Raw genomic sequence first — 20,336 nt, 5'->3', positions numbered from 1 at the left:
CTATGTGAACAGAATAGAATGGAATGTGATTCAGAAAGGCATGAGGATCTGTAGTTAGAAAGGGTTTTTCACTGAAGAAGATATGGTCCAAATTCCACCAGAAAGAACAGAGGTATGGAAGATCTGGACCTCCCAATATTGTTGGATTGCAGCTGCCAGTATTCCTGAGCCTCACCTATACTAGGCAAACCACACGCTCTCAGCCTCAGGGGAAGGCAACGGCAAACCTCCTCTGAACAAATCTTGCCAAGAAAACCCCATGATAGGTTCATCTTAGGGTCGTCATAAATCAGAAACCACTTGAAGGCACACAGCACACAAATACTGACTAGAAGTAATCGGAATTGCCCCTTCATTTCTATCTAACCCACGGCGTCCAGTCCCTTTTAATGTAAATCTCCTCCTCCAGGATTGTGATCCTATCGTCAAATTAAAAACAGCAACATTTTAGCAGCTGCGGCTCGAATAAGGGTAGTAGTTAAGCCCTGAGTTTTAAGCTGCCCAATTACACAGGCATACTTTAAAAAAATAATTTAGTCGTTTTATTTGCATATTAAGCCCTTTTAGCTACTGTATACTGATTCCATTTGTTTTACTATTACAGCCATATTTTAGAATCAAGATTGTTTTTGGTATTAGTATATTAGCAAGCTTTTTTTCCAGATTATGTTTGATGGAATGTATTGTATTTTCTTTCTTGTAACTGCAATGGCCATTGCCTCATTGCAAATAAATATTGACTTGACTGGGGAATTACAGTCCAGCAACACCTGGTTGGCCACATTTGCTGTTCTTGTTGTTAACTGCCCTTGAGCTGATCCAGACTCATGGTGACCCTGTGGATGAGACATCTCCAAGACTACCGATCCTCCACTGCTCTGCTTAGGTCCTGCAAAGTCATGCCTGTGAACTCCTTAATATAGTCCGTCCATCTATAGTCCAACCTTCCACTCTTTCTACTTTCCTCCACTTTTCCTAGCATTACTGTCTTTTCCAATGAGTCATTCTTTCTCATGACATGACCAAAGTATAACCTCAACTATATCATCTTGGCTTCCAGGGAGATTTCCAGCCTGATCTGTTCTAGGAGCCATTTGTTTTTCTTTTTGGCTGTCCATGGTATCCTCAACATTCTTGTCCAACACATTTTGAATGAACTGATCTTTCTCTTATCTGCTTTCTTCACTGTCCAGCTCTTGCATCTGTACACAGTAATAGGGAAAACAACGGCTTGTACAATTCCCCATCCCTTAATTTCTGAAGAGAAGGGTAAGAGAGTAGTGCCTGGAGGCATCCATAGTTTGGCAAGAATTGCTTTTAAGTGGCCTTCCAATGCATGGTGAGAGAACCAGTCTGGGATGAAGCAAAGAGAATGGTGGAAGGAGAGAGATATAATGTAGAAAGAATTACCATTGGGTTCCCTCAAGTGCAGTGTAAATCCAAAATGTTGTAAATCCAATATTCCTTCAGGCTGATCACATTGGAACATTTCAAACACTGGTTCAGTCATCTGTCTTCCCTCTTCTCTCTGCTTGAAGGCAGGCTGCTTTTGTGTTACCTATTTATTTATGTTGCACTGCTAAATTTACACATGAGGAACATGGTGGAATTTACCAAGTAAATAGAACTGCTGATACTAACTTCTTATTAATATCACATACATTAAACATGTGTCCCTTATACCAGAGCAACTTCTTTCCTCAACCTAACACCAGGTTTTTTTTAGAGCATTTTTTTTCTAGCTGCACAAATGCCCCACCGGGAATTTGACACACACGGAAACAAACAAAAAGAAGTCTCCTTTTCTGCTTGGTCATATATCATATTAATAGGGGTTTCTCCTTATGACTCAGTACTTCTTATCAAGTACATAATGGCAGTTCATTTGCAACGATGACAAAGTTCTTCTCTGTGCTGCCTTCTCCAATTTTTGCTGCCCAACTGGCACCTCTCAAACAATTTTCATAAAAGTCATAATGATCCTTGCGTGCTTGTAATGTTTGCTTAAGGATTTCTTCATGCTTGTTTGTGGTTGTTGTGTGCCTTCAAGTCGCTTCTGACTTACGGCAACCCCAAGCCTATCATGAAGCTTTCTTGGAAAGATTTATTCAGAGGTGGTTTGCCATTGCCTTCCCATGAGGCTGAGAGCATGTGACTTGCTCACGGTCACTCAGTGAGTTTCATGGCCAAGTAGGAAATCAAACCCTGGTCTCCAGAGACATCATCCAACACTCAAACCACTACACCATGTTGGCTCTTCTGCATGCTCATCCTGTTATCAATTTCCTTTCAAATACCTTGTCTTCAGTGCATAATGTATGTTTGATGTCACTGTGGTGTGCCTTCAAAACATTTCCAACTTACACCGATCCTAAGGCAAACGTATGATGGGATTTTCTGGGGCTGAGAGTGTGTGACCTGCCCAAGATCACCCAGTGGGTTTCCATGGCCAAGCAGAGAATCGAACTCTGATCAGTAGAGAAGTAGTCCAATGCTCAAACTATACCACACTGGCTCTTGTCTGGTTATATACCCACCCTAGTTTTTCTACTTACTTATTTTGTATGCCACTTTCCCCTCTGTTTCCAAATTGGCATGTTCCACAAATATTCACTCGTTGGTACAAATCTCCCTTCAGTTATGAAATGGTCAATGTCTGCACACTTTCTTAATTATATGGACCCTTCTTCACAAAGTGGTGAATGTTTATAGCATGTTTTTTTACATTGTATGCCACCTGGTAATCCCATTATAAAAGCTAGGATGCAAACATTTTAATAACTGAATAGTGTCTAAGATAAAATGGAACAGCTTTGATTTTCTGGAGGATGATTACAAGAGCAAAAATCAGTTTAAAATTACATTAATCTTCAATAAGCTAATTTCCAATAGACTATCTGCTTACTGCAACTACTATTTCTTTCTTTCTTTTTTAAAATCCGCCCTCCAATTAAATGCTCTCTTCAGACCAGGAAAACTACACTACTAAAAAGGAAAAGTATTTGCAAATCCAAATACACTTTGGTGGCTGCTGTGAAGCTCAGCCAAATAGATCATATTCAAATAAAACATAAATGTCAGATGGTAGAGCATTCCTATAGAACACTTGAAATGACGGCATTTCTACTGAGTCTTGCTTTATCAGCAACTGGGAAATATGATCTGAACCTCTCAAGAAAATCAATCCCCTGCTTGTATCTACCTGTACATGCAAGAAAGAAGCCTTTTAAAGAAGTTAAACCTTTCTGGTGGTAACGTATTGTAGACCTGGTTTTATAAAGAATCCTGAAATCAATCTTTAGTTTGACAAGATCTTACTTGGGAGCTAGGATGACAGAGTAGCTTAGAGACAGAGCTGTTGCAATATGGGGAAAACTTGGTTCATATGTCCTTTCAAATACTCACAATCCACTACAAGTGGTTTCTGGAAGTGCATTCAACTCATCCACTTTCTGTAAAATGTGTGTTTGTGTGCGTGCATATACATACATATATACATATATATTAAAAGACTGTCTTATAGGTTTGTCAGGTCTGACATATCAAAGGCCGAATATGTCAAATGCTCAAGTAATATTAACTTAGCAATATGTAGAAAGATCTTGTAGCACCTTTGACACCAATTGAAAGAAAGAAGTTGGCAGCATGAGCATTCATAGACTTAAGACTACTTCCTCAGATGCATTTGGCACAACTAGGCCATGTCAGCCGTCTTGGGGACATTTGGTAATTATAATTTGGTTGGATAATCAGCATTAAGACACCTACTGGAACATGGCTTTCTTCTCTCCTCTCCACAACAGTTAATACATTTGACAGGCTTATGCTAGAGTAATTGAAAAATTGTGGGTATGGAATCAAGCCATATTATACAAAGAAATATGTATTTGTAAATATTCTAGCTCTACCAGAAAACTAATTTTCTTGTATTTTTTTTAATGTAGACCTTCAAGGCAGCTATGCCATACCTTCCAACTGTCTCAATTTGGCTGGTACAGTCCTGATTGATCCTGTGCTATTTTAGCTGCTTTTAAAAAGTCCCAGTTTCTTTCTTCTCCTCCCACATTGTCCTGTTTACTTCAATTGCTGCAAATGGAGTGCCAAAAGAGTTTGCACTCAATTAACTTAATAAGGGGGCAAGGAAGGGGGCAGAAATGCCCTCCTCTGTAGGCTTAGGCAAATGCAACTGCTGCAACTAGCTTATGTTCCCTTTCTTCTTAGTAGCCTTTGACATGTAGACCACACTCTGATGTTCATGGGCCACACTCTGAAATGTTAAAGGATGTGCTATGTTGGCTTAGTTCCTACAACTATATAATTATGTTATAGAGAAAGTCCTATAGCTGATGGCCAGCCCATGAGTTTCCTAGATACATCTGGCTTGTCACTATTAGGAACAGAATAGTGGGCCCTTTGTTTGGATTCACAAAACATTAGAAGGAAAAGATTAGTTTTCTCTCTCTCCTCCCCACAAACCAGATGCGGTAACAGCAATTATGCAACATTTATGACATTTGCTTGTATTTGATAACCTGGAAACAAAGCTGACTGAGTTCTGTAGTGCTTCCTTATAGTGAGCATACTTAGAATCACAGTCTAGAGCAAATTATATGTTATACTTCACTGAATTTAGTGGCCATGGCGGATGAATAGTTATACAGGAATGTGCTGTGAGTGCTAAAACAACAACACAATAAGCAAGAGGAGGAGAAGAAAACAACAACTGCAGGTCTTTAAACATTATAAGTTCTAAGGCCAAACATAAAATGCTCACATAAATTATGGATGCAATACATAATACAATACAGGAAGAGGAGCTGGAAAAAGCCATTCAGATAAAATAGGTTTATTTAAAAGTTATTTTCAGCGAAGTGACTATGCAAAATACAAACTCTGACAAAATGTTCATTTTTCACTTCATAGTTTACAAATATACAAAATAGAAGTCTCCTTAAATTTATATTACATATTTATTAAGTAAAGAACTATATAGAAAAAAACACATTTGTTCTGCTTAAGGCATATTTGGGAATAAACAATTGTACAAATTATTGCACATTGAAACCACAGTGCATTACAGACTGTCTGCATAGAAGATTAAAAAAGAGACACAAACACAAATAAACCAGGTTTATTAACCTGACTTAGGTCATCATTAAATGTAGATCGGAAGACAAATGTATTTCCTTGTCAGATATGCAGCAGTTTGAGAACTTTGGCTTCCTTTTTTTTTTTTGGTACCTTAAGAACCAAAAGTCATTCAGCACCATTAGAATAAGACTTTTAACCACATCTCTGTACCTGAATTTCTTCTTCCCCATCTGACAAAAGTTCAATAATGGCTTTTGGAAGGAAAAAGAAATTGCAAGCCTACAACGTGTTTACAATATTGCATTGAAAAGAAATCTTAAGGGAATTTGGGGTGAAGACAGATGCCGCACTTTAAGAGCAGTAACAGTACATTTTCTTCAGCCATGGTGCAAACCAGGCTTTAGGATTTGCATGGTGGAACTACCTTCTTGTATGTCAAATGGTGAGTTTGGCTTCAAACACTATCTCCCCCTGTTTCTTTAAAGGCTGCAGCTTCCCTTTATTTTATTTCCTTTTCATTTAAATAGAACTATGTTCTCTTGTTCATTCTTCCTCTTAAAAACAAGAGTTTTAAAAGCTGTTGCAAAATGGCTTGAGGAATTTCATTTGGTGGAGGGGTGGTGGCAGCCAGCGAAAAGTTGTGTTTGAGCTCATCATGATCATTAGCCAAATAGTAGTAGCTTTTGCTAGTAGCCTAATTGGAGATGAAAAAGCACGAGGACTGAATGTGATGAAGACGCTTCTAAAGTAGGCACACTGCTCTACAAACATCACACCTGCCTTCACCCGTAGTCTCCCTACGTAATCTCCCACTGTCCCCTCCCCTCAACAGTTTATTTTAACCCTGATATCCTTGACTTCCAGTCAATCCTTGGCATTCTGTAGTCCAGAAAAGATTCAAGTTAAGATTTATTTTTTTAGTTTAAAAAAATGGAATGATGATACAAGATCCAGTCATTGTTGTTCCCCTACTTTTTTGGGGGGAGAAAAGACATAGTCCCATGATTGTTGGTTGTTGTTTTCTTAATTGTCCATTTATATCCATACTTTCAAATTTTCATTTTGGAAGACTTCTTTGTAGTGCTTTAAGTGGAGTTCTCCCCTTTTGTGGAAGACAGTCCTTTGTGCTGTCAAATACTGAATATCTCATGGCAGTAAAGGAAAATATAAGTTCATTGCGTCCTTCTCAAAAGTGTCTCTTCATATGTAAGGCAAGGTGGTCAGACCTGGAAAATGCTCTGTCACACCTTTGGCACTGGAATGGGCGGTGGCCCGTGTGTTTTCTGTAGTGACGCGTGAGTTCATCAGAGCGGGCAAATTTCCAGCCGCAACCTTCCCAGTCACAGTGATAGGGCTTCTCGCCTAGAAATAAAGAACCACATCAATTATGTCTGCATTTTTCTCAGATACTGGGACAATCATCACTACACGCAAGCGCCTATTTTAGTCATTAGCAAGACAGATTTCGTCAAATGATTGGCTTTCTCTTACTATAGCTGCACATTCTAGTTTGGATGCATACAAGCAGTTGGATGGAAAAGTTAGAAAAATCTCACATCGGCTTCTTTTACTGGAAACACAAATTGTCCCCCCCCCCTTCCAGAGTGCTGAAGGTAGCATGATAAGAGTATAATTTCCCATGATGTGCATACACCTATCCCACAATCATTTCTATTCACTGGTTTTACAGGTTTCTGAAAAACCTGTCAAACTTGTTTGATCAGAGAGTGCAGCATAAAAGAAAATAAATGTATATGCTAGATTTGTAAGTATGTACAGAAGCCATTTGCCTAGCCACCTATGGCTAAGACGAATTGCCTCTGGACAACCAGGAAAGACGACTTTACAAATATGGGTTCTCTTTTTGGCTACAAATAACTAGGACAGGGACATTTTTGAGGGGTACTAGAATTCATGGATTTATCTGCACAACTTTTGTTCACTACAGGCAATAGATCAACTTGCACAAAGTATTGCCTACTGCCCGCCTGGATACATTTACAGGATTAACGCATCTAGAAGTTTTTTGACAACATTTCTATTGGCTGCACATACATTATGATTAAACATGAACCCATTGTTTTCTGAAGAGAGCTCAGGAAAGATAAAGTGGCATGTAAATATTCAAATTGCAAAGATAATCTGAACTGAATCGATCGGAGAGAAAGTGAATACACAGCTATAGAACTAGCAAAAGGTTATTCACTGAACATTGTTACAGCTGCACTTTTCAGGGAATGAGAGAAACCTCCGAAAGCTTTTCTTCATTAACAAAAATGGACACCTTTCTTACTTTTTTTTTTAAAGAAAGAATATCAAAGTCCAAACTTTGAATTCCATTTTGGGAGAAAGGCAGGATATAAATCCAATGAATAAATTAATCAATAAAACTTTGTTAACCTCAGCGATACTAACACGGATATCTCTTTGCAAACTGCTCAGTGAGAAAGTTCATTTTCCTAAGCCATTTGAAGAGCCTGACAGTTTCATCTGTAGTAACAGAAGCTTCAAAGACAGTAACAACTTGATTTTCAGTGCCCTACCGGAGCCTCTGTACTCATATGTAGGTGGAAATGTTTACAGCTAGGATGTCAGATCCTTCAGAACTTTTACAAGGCAATACAAAGCTTTCCAACTTAAAAGTAAATGTTGTCTTCAGTGGCGCCTACTCAAATGTACACCTAATGATACTTTCACAATACCCTATTATTTTTTAAAGAGTATTTTTGGGAGGGGGGCAGGACAGAGTTCACATTGCAGCAGTGTCTCAGTGTAAACTGGAAAACATGCATCATTCTGCCATCCCCCCAAAAAATTACTGTAATTTTGATGTCCCACTGAAAACAAAAAGACTTGCTTCCTTCCAAGTAAACATGGTTTAGAGTCAGGGCAAGTGTAAAAATGTTACTTCACACTAAAGTGAGTACATAAACTTCAGGAATAAGAAGCAAAGTAATTGTTGTCTTCTCACTTTATAGAGACGGCTGGAAAAAATCCAAAACTGGGCATTTTCTGAGGCTAATTAGCCAGGTTTGTTGCTGACCAGCAGCTGCTTTTAACAGCAGAACTGAGAAGAAATCCAACTCAACCACTTGTAGGAAGGCTGTCCTGCAATCCATCAAAGTCAAAACAGCCCTAAAATAGGAGTTGGTTTCCAAGATCATAGCCAATTTGCCAACATTTTTTTTTATTTACAGCACATCAAGATGAGATCAAGATCTTAAACAAAATAAAGCAACAACATAAATGAATTACGAGTATTTGCAACATCCATTCCAGCCAACACAGACACACTGGTGGTGTTATCAGGATAAACATGCTTAATTCACTCCGGACTTGTAGCTACCTTATAATTAACTAGCCACATGGCCATAGCTAAGAGAGCAGTGCTCACGCACCTGCAAACAATCCCTTTGCCATGGCTGAGTCATTTTGACTAACTCTTCCAATCTCCAAGCAAAGAGATACTTTTAATGCATTTTTGATATTTCAGCTCTTATCTTGGATAGAACCACAACCCATTACTTAGCACTTGGGGAAGGGGGAGTTATTGCTTATCTCTCTTTTTTTTAAGTGTGCTAACTCATTGTACTTACCACAAAGATGCAGAAACACCTTTGTGTTTTGTGGGGGAGCTCTCGCTATGCAGTCTTGGTACTGCCTTTGTTTCTGATTGAAAGGTTTGTCAGGTTTATTTCAAAAAACCACAAAAACCCAACCAGAACATCAAGTGGGACAAAAGATGCTTGCATGTGGTGCACATGCACGAACACAGTGTGGAAAACCAACGCCACCCTCACAAACCATCCCCAAGTCACCTGGGCTAAAACAACAGTATTGTAAGGCTGCAATTCTAAGTTCACTAAAAACAGTAAGATACTTCTGAGTAAGGACTGCACTGGAAGAGATTTAAGAGTGGTATGAAAGAGGCATTGTGCTTGTGGCATACACTATATGGACTCTTACTTGTCCCACTATTGGCTCTTGTCAAATAGATCTCACAAGCATGTGAACAGCTATACAGCTTTGCATAAGTTGACAGCGGGATGAAACACACCACAGGCAATGCTAACGCTTTCACAGTATGGTGAAGTCACTTAAAAGCAATCATCTTCATCCACATACAACGTTTGACTGAATGTTTATAAAGAGCCCCATTTACCAAGAATAGGACTAACTATGCCAATTTGCTGACAGGTGACATTGGCCAAATTACACACTCTTAGCCTAGGAAGGCAGTGGCAATGGCAACCTCCACTGAAATAACTTGTCAAGAAAACCCCAAGATCGGTGTGTCTAAGGATCACCAGAAGTCAGAGTCAATTTGAAGACATATAACAACAAGTCAGCTTAGATTTCTGGAACCTTTGTAGTATTATTGCAGTGACCTTACCTGTATGGGTCCGAAGGTGCGCTTTGAGATGTGAGCTCTTTGTGTATGTTTTACCACAGCCAGCATAGTCGCATGTGTGTGTTGCGGTCCTTTTCCTGGGCCATGACCTCCGTCCCCTCTTTGGTTTGGTCTCTTCAGAGATACAGCCCCCCGAAGGCATGAGCTCTAGAGGTGAAGAGGGCGGAGTCAGCATCATCCCTTGAACCACGCGAGGCATACTTAAAGGCTCTCCAAAAACATTTAGATAGTAAGACTGACCTTGATACTGGAGTGCACTTGGTGGCAGTTGCTCTGGAAGAAAAGGAGGATATCCTGGGCCCGGGTGGTAGCCCGGGGGAACTGGCAGACCTGGGTGACTTAAGCTCTGTGGGGAAGGGTGGCAGTCTCTGTTATTCATAATTTCCTCTGGAGTCAAGGGAGGGTTAGTCCTACTAGGCAGTGGCCGCCCCAAAGTGAAATCGTGCTGCTGTGCCCTCGGAGTATTCCCGTGGGATTGGCCAATGGTGCAAGAAGGGGTGGCCTCCTGCTTGATTTTGGGGCACATCGTGGGCATGTGGTTGTAGACAGGAGGTGGCACGGGGCCATCCGTGCAAGGGGAAGCGGCAGCTGCATTGTTCTTGCTGCTAACACTGATGTGGTTATTGTACTCCCCCATGTTCACTGTGGCTTTCACCACAAACTTCCCATGCAGGCTGCCCAGTGAGGGTGGTGGCTGTTGCTGCTGCTGCTGCATATAAACAGGGTCCAGATCTGGCCTCATCAGCTCAGCTACAAATCCACCCGAAGGGGATACATCATTGATATCGGACAGGTTGAAAGGGGCAGCTGGGGCCTGTTCCCTGTTGTACAGTATACCACCACCTCCTCCAGTGTGATCCCCCCTTTGCAGCTGGTAAGTGAAGTCACAGGTGGTCACAACAGGGCAGCTGTTGCTAGTGACAGAGGGCGAGGAGCCAGGAACAGAGCTTACAATGGCTGCGGCTGCTGTGGGCTGCTCCTGGGGCATGAGAGAGTTGGAGAGGATGAAGTCAAAGTCCAGAAGCTCATTCAACTCCTCCGTCTCTCGCCGTGACATAACGCTACTGCTGCTGCCTGTGACGGCGTTTTCCAGTTCAGAAACTAAGTCGTAGGGCCGTCCTGTTAGCACAGGAGGGATCCTCTTGAGATGAGACAGCTCCTCTCTCCATGTCTAGGGGAAGAAGAAGAGACAGCACAATGTTGGTTAAAAATGTTCCTTTTATTTCATGGACATTTCCTGGAGAAAGCACACTAAGCTTTCAGTTTTCAGTTAGGGAAAAGCATTACGAAACCTAGAGGCACCAGTGAGAAAGAGACACACCCCAAATAGTGTCAGATGTAGTTAGTTCAACCAAGAACTAGTTAGTGTACCCAAACTTTTGGACAGATGTAACTTATTTAGTAATCCCAGTTAGTCTAAAATGAAACTCTCATTAGTAGTCATCACACAGCTCCCCAAAATACACTGGGAATACTTTTGACTTCTAATGTATGAATTTCTAGGGCAAAGTATAAGCTGTTTGCAAGTCATGACATGTTGCAGAGAACGTTTTTACTTCTGCATTTTGTGTTACGTGATTTTTAGGGGGCATTAATTTATGGATTTAATGGATTGTGGGTGTTTTAGTGAAGCCTGAAACTACTGGTCTTAGATAAGATTGTATTCAATGCCTGGTATGAAAACCTCTTCTAGTAATAAATCACAAAGTGTGATAAAATTGTAAACATCAATTTGCAACCTTGGGGTAACCATGTTACAGACTCAGTTATTGCAACATATCGTCTCTCAAAAGCCATATATATTCACATTTCAATGCTTGTAGCCAAGTGGCATTTACATACTTATTGGGGTTATTTTCTAGGTATTGCTGAGACACGTTGAATATACACAACAGTAAAAGAAATCATGAAGTCACAGATTACAGGAAGATTAATACAAATGAATGGGTTTTGAAATAACTGCATAGACAACATTCATGCATTAGGGTGCTCTCATTCACTACTGGGCATGTGTAGGCGTTTTCTAAAGCAGCAAGCATTATACAACAGCAGCTGTAGATGCATGACACCAGCTTGAGATGATAGAACCAAAAGCTAACCTAGGCACATGTGTAGGTGTGTATATTTCCAAAGCCTGCCTGGGCATTCAAGATCAGCATCCACACCCATGATTTTGGTTTGTGATACGCCATATGTTTCAGCTTATTTACTGCAGCCTATGCACTCCTGGTATAGCTTTCGGTTTTTCTCTCCCCACCCTGCCATAGCATATGAGCTTGCCATCTGAATGTCAAGCTACACCCTTGCAAAGGGCAGAGGGGTTCCCCGACATTTCTCCACAGGATTCACCTCATTTGTGCGTACAAACAACAAGGAAAGGCAAGGTGTGTGCGATTACGCTGTGCGTACGTTTAAGATGAAGGTGTTCCTTTGCTTTCTCTTTTAATCACACTCGGGTCGTACCTTTGTTCATACAAAACCCCTCATGCTCATCTGTATTTTTGCTGATGTTGTGTGCTTTCAAGTCATTTCAAATTTACAGCAAACCTATCATGGGGTTTTTCTTGGCAAATTTCGTTCAGAGGGAGTTTGACATTGGCATCCTCTGAGGCTGAGAGAATGTGACTTGCCAAAGGTCACCAAATTAGCTGGGATTTGAATCCTACTCTCCAGAGCCATAGTCCCACTGGAACATCTGTATAACGGCAAACATCAAGGTTTGCTTTTTGGAATTTAAGTGTTTTTAAAATAGTTTCAAGCCATGGATGCTTGAACCCATGGATAAGAAATCCATGCGTACAGAGGGCTGACTGTACTTTCAGCCTCACATACAATTTATGTAATTGCTGCGTACTGAAGACTTTATCACGCCAGCCTTCTGTCCTTCCATCACTAGTCTGAAACTGGAGGCATACTGGTTTGCCATCATTTCTTATCACACTTTTCCATTTTTAAAACATTTTCAACCCATGGATGCTTGTATCCCTTGGATTAAAAAAATCTGTGTATATGGAGGGCCAAATGAACCCCTCACTGAAACCTTGTTCAGAACTGATCACTTTCCACATTTCATGGGATCGTGGGAGTACCAACAATAACCTGAACTTGAATATCTCACTTCCAACTGTTTTGATTTCAACAGGAGACTCCAAGAGCCCCAGTCATCAGCTTTCCTCTTTCCAAAATCGGGGTTGTTGCTTCCCAGAGTGAATCAATCCACCTGCTGTGTGGTCTCCCTCTTCTCCTACAGTCTTTCGTTCACCAAACATTATTGCCTTTTCCGAGACCCAGCGTGGTATAGTAGTTTGAATTCCTCTAAGGCTAGAGCCAGCATGGTATAGTGGCTTGAGCATTGGACTACAACTCTGGAGATCAGGGTTCGAGTCTCTGCCCAGCCATGGAAACTTGTTGGGTGACCTTGTGCGAGTTACACTCTCTCAGCCCCAGAAAACCCCATGATTGGTTTGCCTCAGGATCACCATAAGTCGGAAACAACTTGAAGGGACACTACAGCATAACAAACGGCACAATCCTTTCAGCTGCATAGTCTTTAATAAGACTAGGGTTGCCATATTTTGAAAAGCAAAAAAGAGGATCAATGGGAGCTCAATATGTGACGGCACACAACAACAACAGCCATCGTCTTTTCCAGTGAGTCCCATTGCATCACAATATGTCCCAAGTATGGCAACTTCAGTTGGGTGTTAAGGGTAAACGATCATCAGCTCCGCTCCCAGCCACACCTTTGACCATTAGCAAGTGGTTAATTCTTTTGAAAAGCAATGTTTGGACTGTCTGTAAAGATCATTCTTTAACCTGGAAGTCCCATGCCTCAGATCCTGAGTTTGGGAAGGGGAAAGAAAAGGGACTCTGCACCTGTTCAGGAACACTTGACCCTCCTCTTCTGTGCCTCCTTTCAAAAAGAGCTATCGTCTGAGGGTTTATTCTGGGGAGGTTTACCATTGCCTTCTCCTGAGGCTGAGAGAGTGTGACTCACCCAAGGCAACCCAGTGGACCTCATGGCTGAACTGGGAATTGAACCCTGGTCTCCAGAATCCTAGTTAAACCAATGCAACGTGCTGGTGCCTCACAAAACCTCTTTCTCACAGCAGAAATAAAGCAGTTTGATACCACTTTAACTGCCGTGACTCTATCCTAAAGAATCCTGGGATTGGTTGTTTAAGCTTCCTGACAGGCCAGGCTGAATGCTCCAACAAACTACAAATCCCAGGATTCCACAAAGTAGAGCCATAACAGTTCCAATGGTGTCAAACTGCTTCATTTCTGTAGCGTGGAAAAGCTGTGAGTCCCGCCCCGTCCCAAGTAATATCCCAAGGAGTGAAAATACATTGTGGAAATAATGCTGTTTAACACCACTTTTAACTACCATGGCTCCAGAATCCTGGGATTTGTAGTTTTGTGAGCGCTTTCTCTCTGTCAAAGAGTGCTGGTGTCTTACAAAGCTACAAATCCCAGAACCCTATAGCATTGAGCCAGAGAAGGGTAAAGACCCTGGAAAACTAGAGATCCCAAGATTCGCTAGGAGGCATGTGTGCTGTAGAAATATTATTATTATCCTACAAAATCTTGGAATTGGTAGTTTTGTGAGGCACCAGTGTGGTTTGACTGTGACTCTGGAGACCCGGGTTCAATTCCCTGCTCAGCCATGGAAACCTACTGGGAGGCCTTGGGTGAGTCACACTCTCTCAGCCTCAGGGGAAGGCAATGGAAAACCTCCTCTGAACAAACCTTGCCAAGAAAGCTCCACAATAGGCTCCCCTCATTTCTCCATACATCAGAAACGACTTGAAGACTCACACAACAAACAAAAACTATCTTAAGCTCCATCCTACAGAATCCTGGGATTTGTGGTTTCACGAGGGCAAAGAAAGTCAGAAGACCACAGTCCAAAACACACCACTCTGGTTTGAGACCACTTTAACTCCCATAGGTCACGGCTATGGGATTTTGGGAATGGTAGCTTGTGGTGCCCCCAGAGTGCTCTCAATGTCTCACAAAATCTACAGTTCCCAGGATTCCCTAGCACTGAACCAAGGCAGTTAAATGTCCAGAAATAATCCTGTATGATTGCTTTAACTCACATAGGTCAAGGATTTTGGGAATTGTAGTTTACTGTGGCAACAGAGAAGGCTTAAATGTCTCACGAAACTACAGTTCCCAGGACCCCCTAGCATTGATCCAGGACAGTTAAAGCAGTCTCAAAACTGGGTTATTCCTGCAATGTGTGTGTGTTTTTGGACCCATGTGAAAGTAGTTGGCTAGGGCAGTGGAAGCAGCGTAGAACTGAGTTATTTCCACAGTGCGGATGCCCCTGTCCTCCTCCTCCTCCTCCTTACTCACGTTGTTGTTGTTGCTGTTGTTGGCGTTGGGGGCCCCTTGCCTGAGGGCCTTCTCCCTGGCAGGGTTCCCTGTGGCGGCGGCAGCGAAGGTGGAGATGGAGGGCAGGAGGGTGCCGCTGAGCGCCATCTCGAAGTCTCCGGGCGGAGGTTGCCTGGGCAGAGAAAGAAAGAAGGGGAAGGGAGCAAAGGGTGAAACAAAGCATCTGAGATCCACTTGACAGCCCTGGGAGACCTGGGTTCGAATCCTGCCTCAGCCATGGAGACCCACTCTCTCTCAGCCTCAAAGGGAAAGCCATGGCCAACCTCTTCCTTCATGATAGGGTTTGTCCTCCTAAGAGCCAAAAAGAGCAAGTCACACTCTCTCAGCCTCACCTGGAGACACTTTCTTTTTAAAGACTTGTTATTTTGCATGTTTTATTAGCGTGGTTTGTTAGGAAGGCAATGTTTGTTAGGATATAAATAAACACACTACTACTGCTAATAATAATAACAACATTTAATATTAATATAATTTTTAATAATAATAATAATAATATCATTATTATGATATTATTATTATCGCCTCAACCCTAACCTGGATCACACTGGCCTAGAAAACCCCATGAAAGGTTTCCCCTTAAGCAAGTCACACTCTCTCAGCCTCAGAGGAAGGCAATGGACGGCAAACCCCACTCTGAACGAAACTGGCTATGATGATAATGGTAATATTGATTTTATAGTCCGCCTTTCCCCATTGGGAATCCAGGCGGGTTACCATAAATCGGGAGGCACACAAGAAGAAGAAGAAGAAAAGCGAATCTTTAGAGAAGGAGGAGGGAAGGACAACATAATAATAATAATAATAATAATAATAATAATAATAATAATAATAATGGGATGTAAAATACCCACCTCATGGATGTCTCCAAGGGTCCAATGCTTGGTCGGAGGGCGCAGCAGGAGGAGAAACCAGGAGGAACCAAGTTGGAAAAGATGGGGAGATATATATATATATATTGCAATTTGCAAGGGAAAAATTGTCTCTCTGGAAAAAGGAAGTGTCCTCTGGAAGTGTCAAATCAAGAAGGTGCCAGCCCTTGTCAAGGAGCACCAGCAGTAAAAGCCGCTTTGCAAACGGGCAGCAGCAGCACCAGCAGCAGCACCAGCAAGAAAAAGGGAGAGGAGGAGCGCGAGAGCCGGCGGGCGCGAGACCATTCCCGGGGATTCCCTCCTCGCGCCAACGTCGCCGCTGATGCTGCCATGAGGGGAGTTCTGGAATCTCTCCTGCAGCCGCCGCCTCGCGCACTTCAGCCTGAGATGTTGCTGATTGACGGGTGTGTGTGTGTGCGCGCGCTCTATCTCCTGTGCTTTCTGCGTTCGGGCTCACGCTCCGCTCCTGCTTTTTATCCTCATCCCGGAGGGACCCAGTAGGGCTCTGCGCACGCGCACTGCCCTCTCTTTCTCTCTCTTTTTCCTCTTCTCCTGCTTCTCCAACCGTCCCTGAGAGCTGTCAAGCCGCGCGCCCGCCGCTCTCCTCCACTTATATGAACTCCACACTCCATGGCCCCGCCCCATATCCTTATAACGTAAAACCCCGCCTACTCGGATGGGCGGGGAAACGAGGAAGGGGGAGAGAGAGAGAGAGATCGCTTGTTGCCATGGCGACGAAGGGAACAACAAACTTTACTCTCTAACACGAGGAGGAGGAGGAAGAAAAAAAAGTAGGGATGGGCCGTGACGTCAGCAGAGCAGCTGGCTGGCAAGCTGGTGACGCCAGCTAAGCAGCCGCCGCCGCCAGCCAATCCTGGCGCATGCGCGTTGGGTTGGGCCGCACACCTGAAAAGTGGCGGTTGGGGATAAAAAAAAAGGGGGGAGGGGGAGTGAGGGAGAAACATGGCGATGATTAGAGGAGGGTTTCTTCCCGCGCTTTTTCCCCCTCGCTCATGTTTAGACCTCCTCAGAGTCCCCCTCAGTGCCAGGCAAGGAGGATGGCTGGCTCCCCTAGAGGGCCCTGTGTGTATGTGGAGGAGGCATTTCCCTCCCCACAGAAGGACGCAATGAGAGAGAGCGCCTGTGTTTATTGTTATTAGTTGCCTTGTTGCTATTTGGAGCAACCAGCGCTTGCTTTCTCGAAAGGCAAGGAACCCCTCAGGCTTGGGAAAGAGCCTTGAGAGAAACTGAGCGAGAGCGTGTGGAGCCCTCCTCCTCCTCCTCGCCCGCGCTCCTTCAAGCCTTTATCCACTTAGGGCGACCCTGGTTGCTTCAGACTGAGGAGGAAGTTTGCCATTCATTGCCTTCCCCTGAGGCTGAGAGAGTGTGACTTGCCCAAGGTCACCCAGTGGGTTTCCATGGCAGAGGGGAGATTCAAACCATGCTCTCCAGAGTCATAGAGTGACTGTTTTTTTTTAAATCTGTGAGGCACCTTGTGTCCCTTCTAGGAGAAAGGTGGCATACAGATGAAATAATAACCACCATAATAATAATAATAATACTCTTTTCCCCTGTAGCAGGATTTCTAAGCATTTGCACAATATAAGCCATACCCTGAAAATATAGACCCGGCACGGAAAGGAAAGGAGGTGGGAAGGATGGAGCAGAAAGATTAGGGCCGATGCTTCTAAACAGAATGGAGCCACTAGAAATTCAGGATGGAAGTTCTGGGTCTGGAGAGTTATGGCGATGTTCCAGAAGAAGACAACGACTTAACTATATTTGAATAAATGTAGATGGTTGTGCCATACTTAATAAAAAATAAGACATCCCTGAAAATAAGCCATTCAGTGTCTCTTCTTGATGAAAAATAAATATAAGACAGTGTCTTGTTTTTTAGGGAAACACCATAGTCCAACACTCAAACCACAACTCCAAGCTGGCTCCTAGGAAACGGACAGGAAAGCAGGATGTAAAAGAATATGGGGACACCCCACAAATTGTCAGAACCACACAGTTGCCTACACTGCACCATTTGAAACGAAGAATCGAACTCTGGTCTCCTAGTCCAACGCTCAGAGCGCTATGCTGTCCTGGCTCCTTCACACATGCTAGATGTAATTAATGTTGTCACCTGAAAACTCAGACATGGTTGGCTTCCCTGTAACTTAATGTCTGAGAGCCAGAGTGGGGTGTAGTGGTTTAGGACTCTGGAGACCAGGGTTCGAATCCCAGCTTGGCCATGGAAGCTCACTGGGTGACCTTAGGCAGGTCACACACTCTCAGCTTCAGAGGATGGCAAAGGCAAAAACTCCTCTGAACAAATCTTGCCAAGATGGAGTCTCCTTAGGGTTCTCATAAGCAGAAAACAGCTTCAAGGCACACAGCAACAAGCTTAATACCTGGTCTAGTTTGAGCCTGACTATGATGCTGGAGGCCAGGGTTCAAATCCTGGCCTGTCCATGGAAACCCACAGGATGACCATTGGCAAATTGCATGCTCTTAGTCTCTGGAGGGCAATGGCAAACTTCCTCTGAACAGATCTTGCCAAGAAAACCCTATGATAGGTTTGCCTTAAACTTGCCATAAATCAGAAATCACTGGAAGGTGCACAACAATAACAACAACAACAACAACAACAACGAAACAGCCTGTGTACTCTATATCAGGGTTTAGAGAGAAGGGCTTCTGCATGAGAAGTCATTGATTCCAAGCAAGTGCTGTGCCCTTATTTCCCAGTAACCACTAGGAGAGTAGTAGCCTTATTTCTCCAAGGAATTCAGGGTGACAAATGCCTGGTTATCCCTTTTTTTAAACCTTCCCAGCAAGTGTTGTTGTGTGCTTTCAAGTTGTTTCTGATTTATGGCAACCAATACATTTTATTTATTTATTTATTATTGTACCCCAGTCTTCAGAAATGCTCTTACCTATCATGAGGGTTTCTTGGTAAGTTTCTTCAGAAGGGTGTTGCCATTGCTGTCCTCTGAGGCTGAGAGAGTGTGATTTGCCCAAGGTTGCCATGGCTGAGCTGGGATTCGAACCCTGGTTTCCAGAGTCATAGTCCAACGCTCAAAACACTCCACCGTACTGGGCACTCCCAGCAATACTGAAGCGGATTCAACCATGACATTTGCCCAAGGTCCAATTCACAACTGAGTAGGAAGTTGGTTTCCTTAGTCCTGAGCCAGCATTTTATCAATTACAACCACAGTTAATTCAGATGCTTTTCTTTACTGTAACCTGTCCCACATGTAAAAAGTTTTTAAAAGTTTCATCACTTTGCACTTCTCTCTCAAACACACACACACATTTCCAACTTCAGTGGAAGCAACCTGAGTGTGATGTGCACACACTGAATCTCAAGTATAGGGTTTAGGGCTGTGTCACTCTTAGGAATGTTTACTCAGAAGCAATTCCCAATAAATTCAGTGGAGTGTGTTTCCATGTAAACATCCATAGGATTGTAGCCTCAAATGCTAGAACAGGTGAGAATCATGTGCTCCAGATGTTGTTGGTCTGTGAGTCCAAGTAGCTCTAGCTAGCATATCCCTTGGTGAAGATTGATGGGAATTGGAGTCTAACAACCTCTGAAGGCTGAGTGTGTGACATTCCTCGTAATATGTATGTAGAGAGACCTTGTAGCACCTGTGAGACTAACTGAAAGAAAGAAGTTGGCAGCATGAGATTTTGTAGACTTTAGTCTACTTGCCCAAAAGCATCTGAGGAAGTAGATTGAAGTCTAGGAAAGCTCATGCTTCCAATTTCTTTCTTTCAGTTAGATTCAAAGGTGCTACTGGATCTCTCTACATACTGATTCTACAGACTAATATGGCTATATCTCTGGATTTCTCATAATATGGTTTCCATTATTGACCATCCTCCTGGACAGTTTCTGTAATACAGGGCAAAACATATATTTAGTGTTTGGACTGGATGGCTGTTGGAAGAATTGTAGTACTACTATACACACAAACCATTGTGCCTATACCACATTAACTCTTTCTAATGAAAGCTTATGCCACATTTGCTGAGTTAGGGCTTTAGGTACCCTAAAATTCCTCACATCCCAGACAAATTTGAAGAAATCCTCCTTTTGCATTGGGCCATACTGGGAGGCCAGCCTGGTGTAGTGGTTTGAGCACTAGGACTAGGACCCTAGAGACCAGGGTTCAAATCCCTGCTTGGCCATGGAAGCACATGAGGTGAGTCACACACTCTCAGGAGTTTATCACACTAGTGTCTAGTGAGATCCCATGGGAAAATGGGAGTTAAACGTGATATAAGGCAAAGATAACCTGGAAAGGCCCAAAGTTTATCACACAACGTTGCAGTTAATGTGAAATAATGCAAAGTTAATCTGCAGTTAAAGCGGAAGAAACCAGCAGCTTTTAAAATTCAGAACAAATCAAATTTTAAAAGCTGCTGCTTTCCTCCACTTTAACTGCGGATTAACTTTGTGCAATTTTGTTTTAGCAACAATTAGTGTGATAAACTTTCCAAATTTGCAAGTTCTGTTTAAATTCAAATTTAACTTAGCTCTCGTTCAACTCCCGTTTTCTCACGGG

General features: G+C 42.7%; 1 protein-coding gene across 2 annotated transcripts; it reads right to left on the bottom strand.

The window, feature by feature from the left end:
- Positions 1 to 4,830: 4,830 nt before the first annotated feature.
- On the bottom strand, positions 4,831 to 16,345 carry KLF4 (Kruppel like factor 4). 2 transcript variants are annotated; one of them, XM_042454065.1, is made up of 5 exons: positions 15,754 to 16,345; positions 14,864 to 15,014; positions 9,743 to 10,673; positions 9,485 to 9,649; positions 4,831 to 6,453 (listed from the first exon to the last, which is right to left on the bottom strand). In XM_042454065.1, exons 1-5 carry the CDS (start codon positions 15,756 to 15,758, stop codon positions 6,278 to 6,280), a joined length of 1,428 nt encoding a protein of 475 aa, XP_042309999.1. In that variant the 5' UTR covers positions 15,759 to 16,345; the 3' UTR covers positions 4,831 to 6,277. The 2 variants fall into 2 exon arrangements, with proteins under 2 accessions (XP_042309999.1, XP_042309998.1); XM_042454064.1 differs by having other exon boundaries at positions 9,485 to 10,673.
- Positions 16,346 to 20,336: the final 3,991 nt, after the last annotated feature.

This window comes from Sceloporus undulatus, chromosome 2, assembly GCF_019175285.1.
Source record: "Sceloporus undulatus isolate JIND9_A2432 ecotype Alabama chromosome 2, SceUnd_v1.1, whole genome shotgun sequence".
NCBI classification, from domain to species: domain Eukaryota; kingdom Metazoa; phylum Chordata; class Lepidosauria; order Squamata; family Phrynosomatidae; genus Sceloporus; species Sceloporus undulatus.
Note: the sequence above shows the minus strand (reverse complement) of the source record. Positions and strands in the feature narration are given on the sequence as shown.

Coding starts and splice junctions, on each gene's coding strand:
- KLF4 (XM_042454064.1), bottom strand. Junction 10,674..14,863: donor ACAACAGCAACAACAACAAC/GTGAGTAAGGAG, acceptor TTCTTCCCCTAG/ACATGGAGAGAGGAGCTGTC. Junction 6,454..9,484: donor GCACCTTCGGACCCATACAG/GTAAGGTCACTG, acceptor CTTTATTTCTAG/GCGAGAAGCCCTATCACTGT.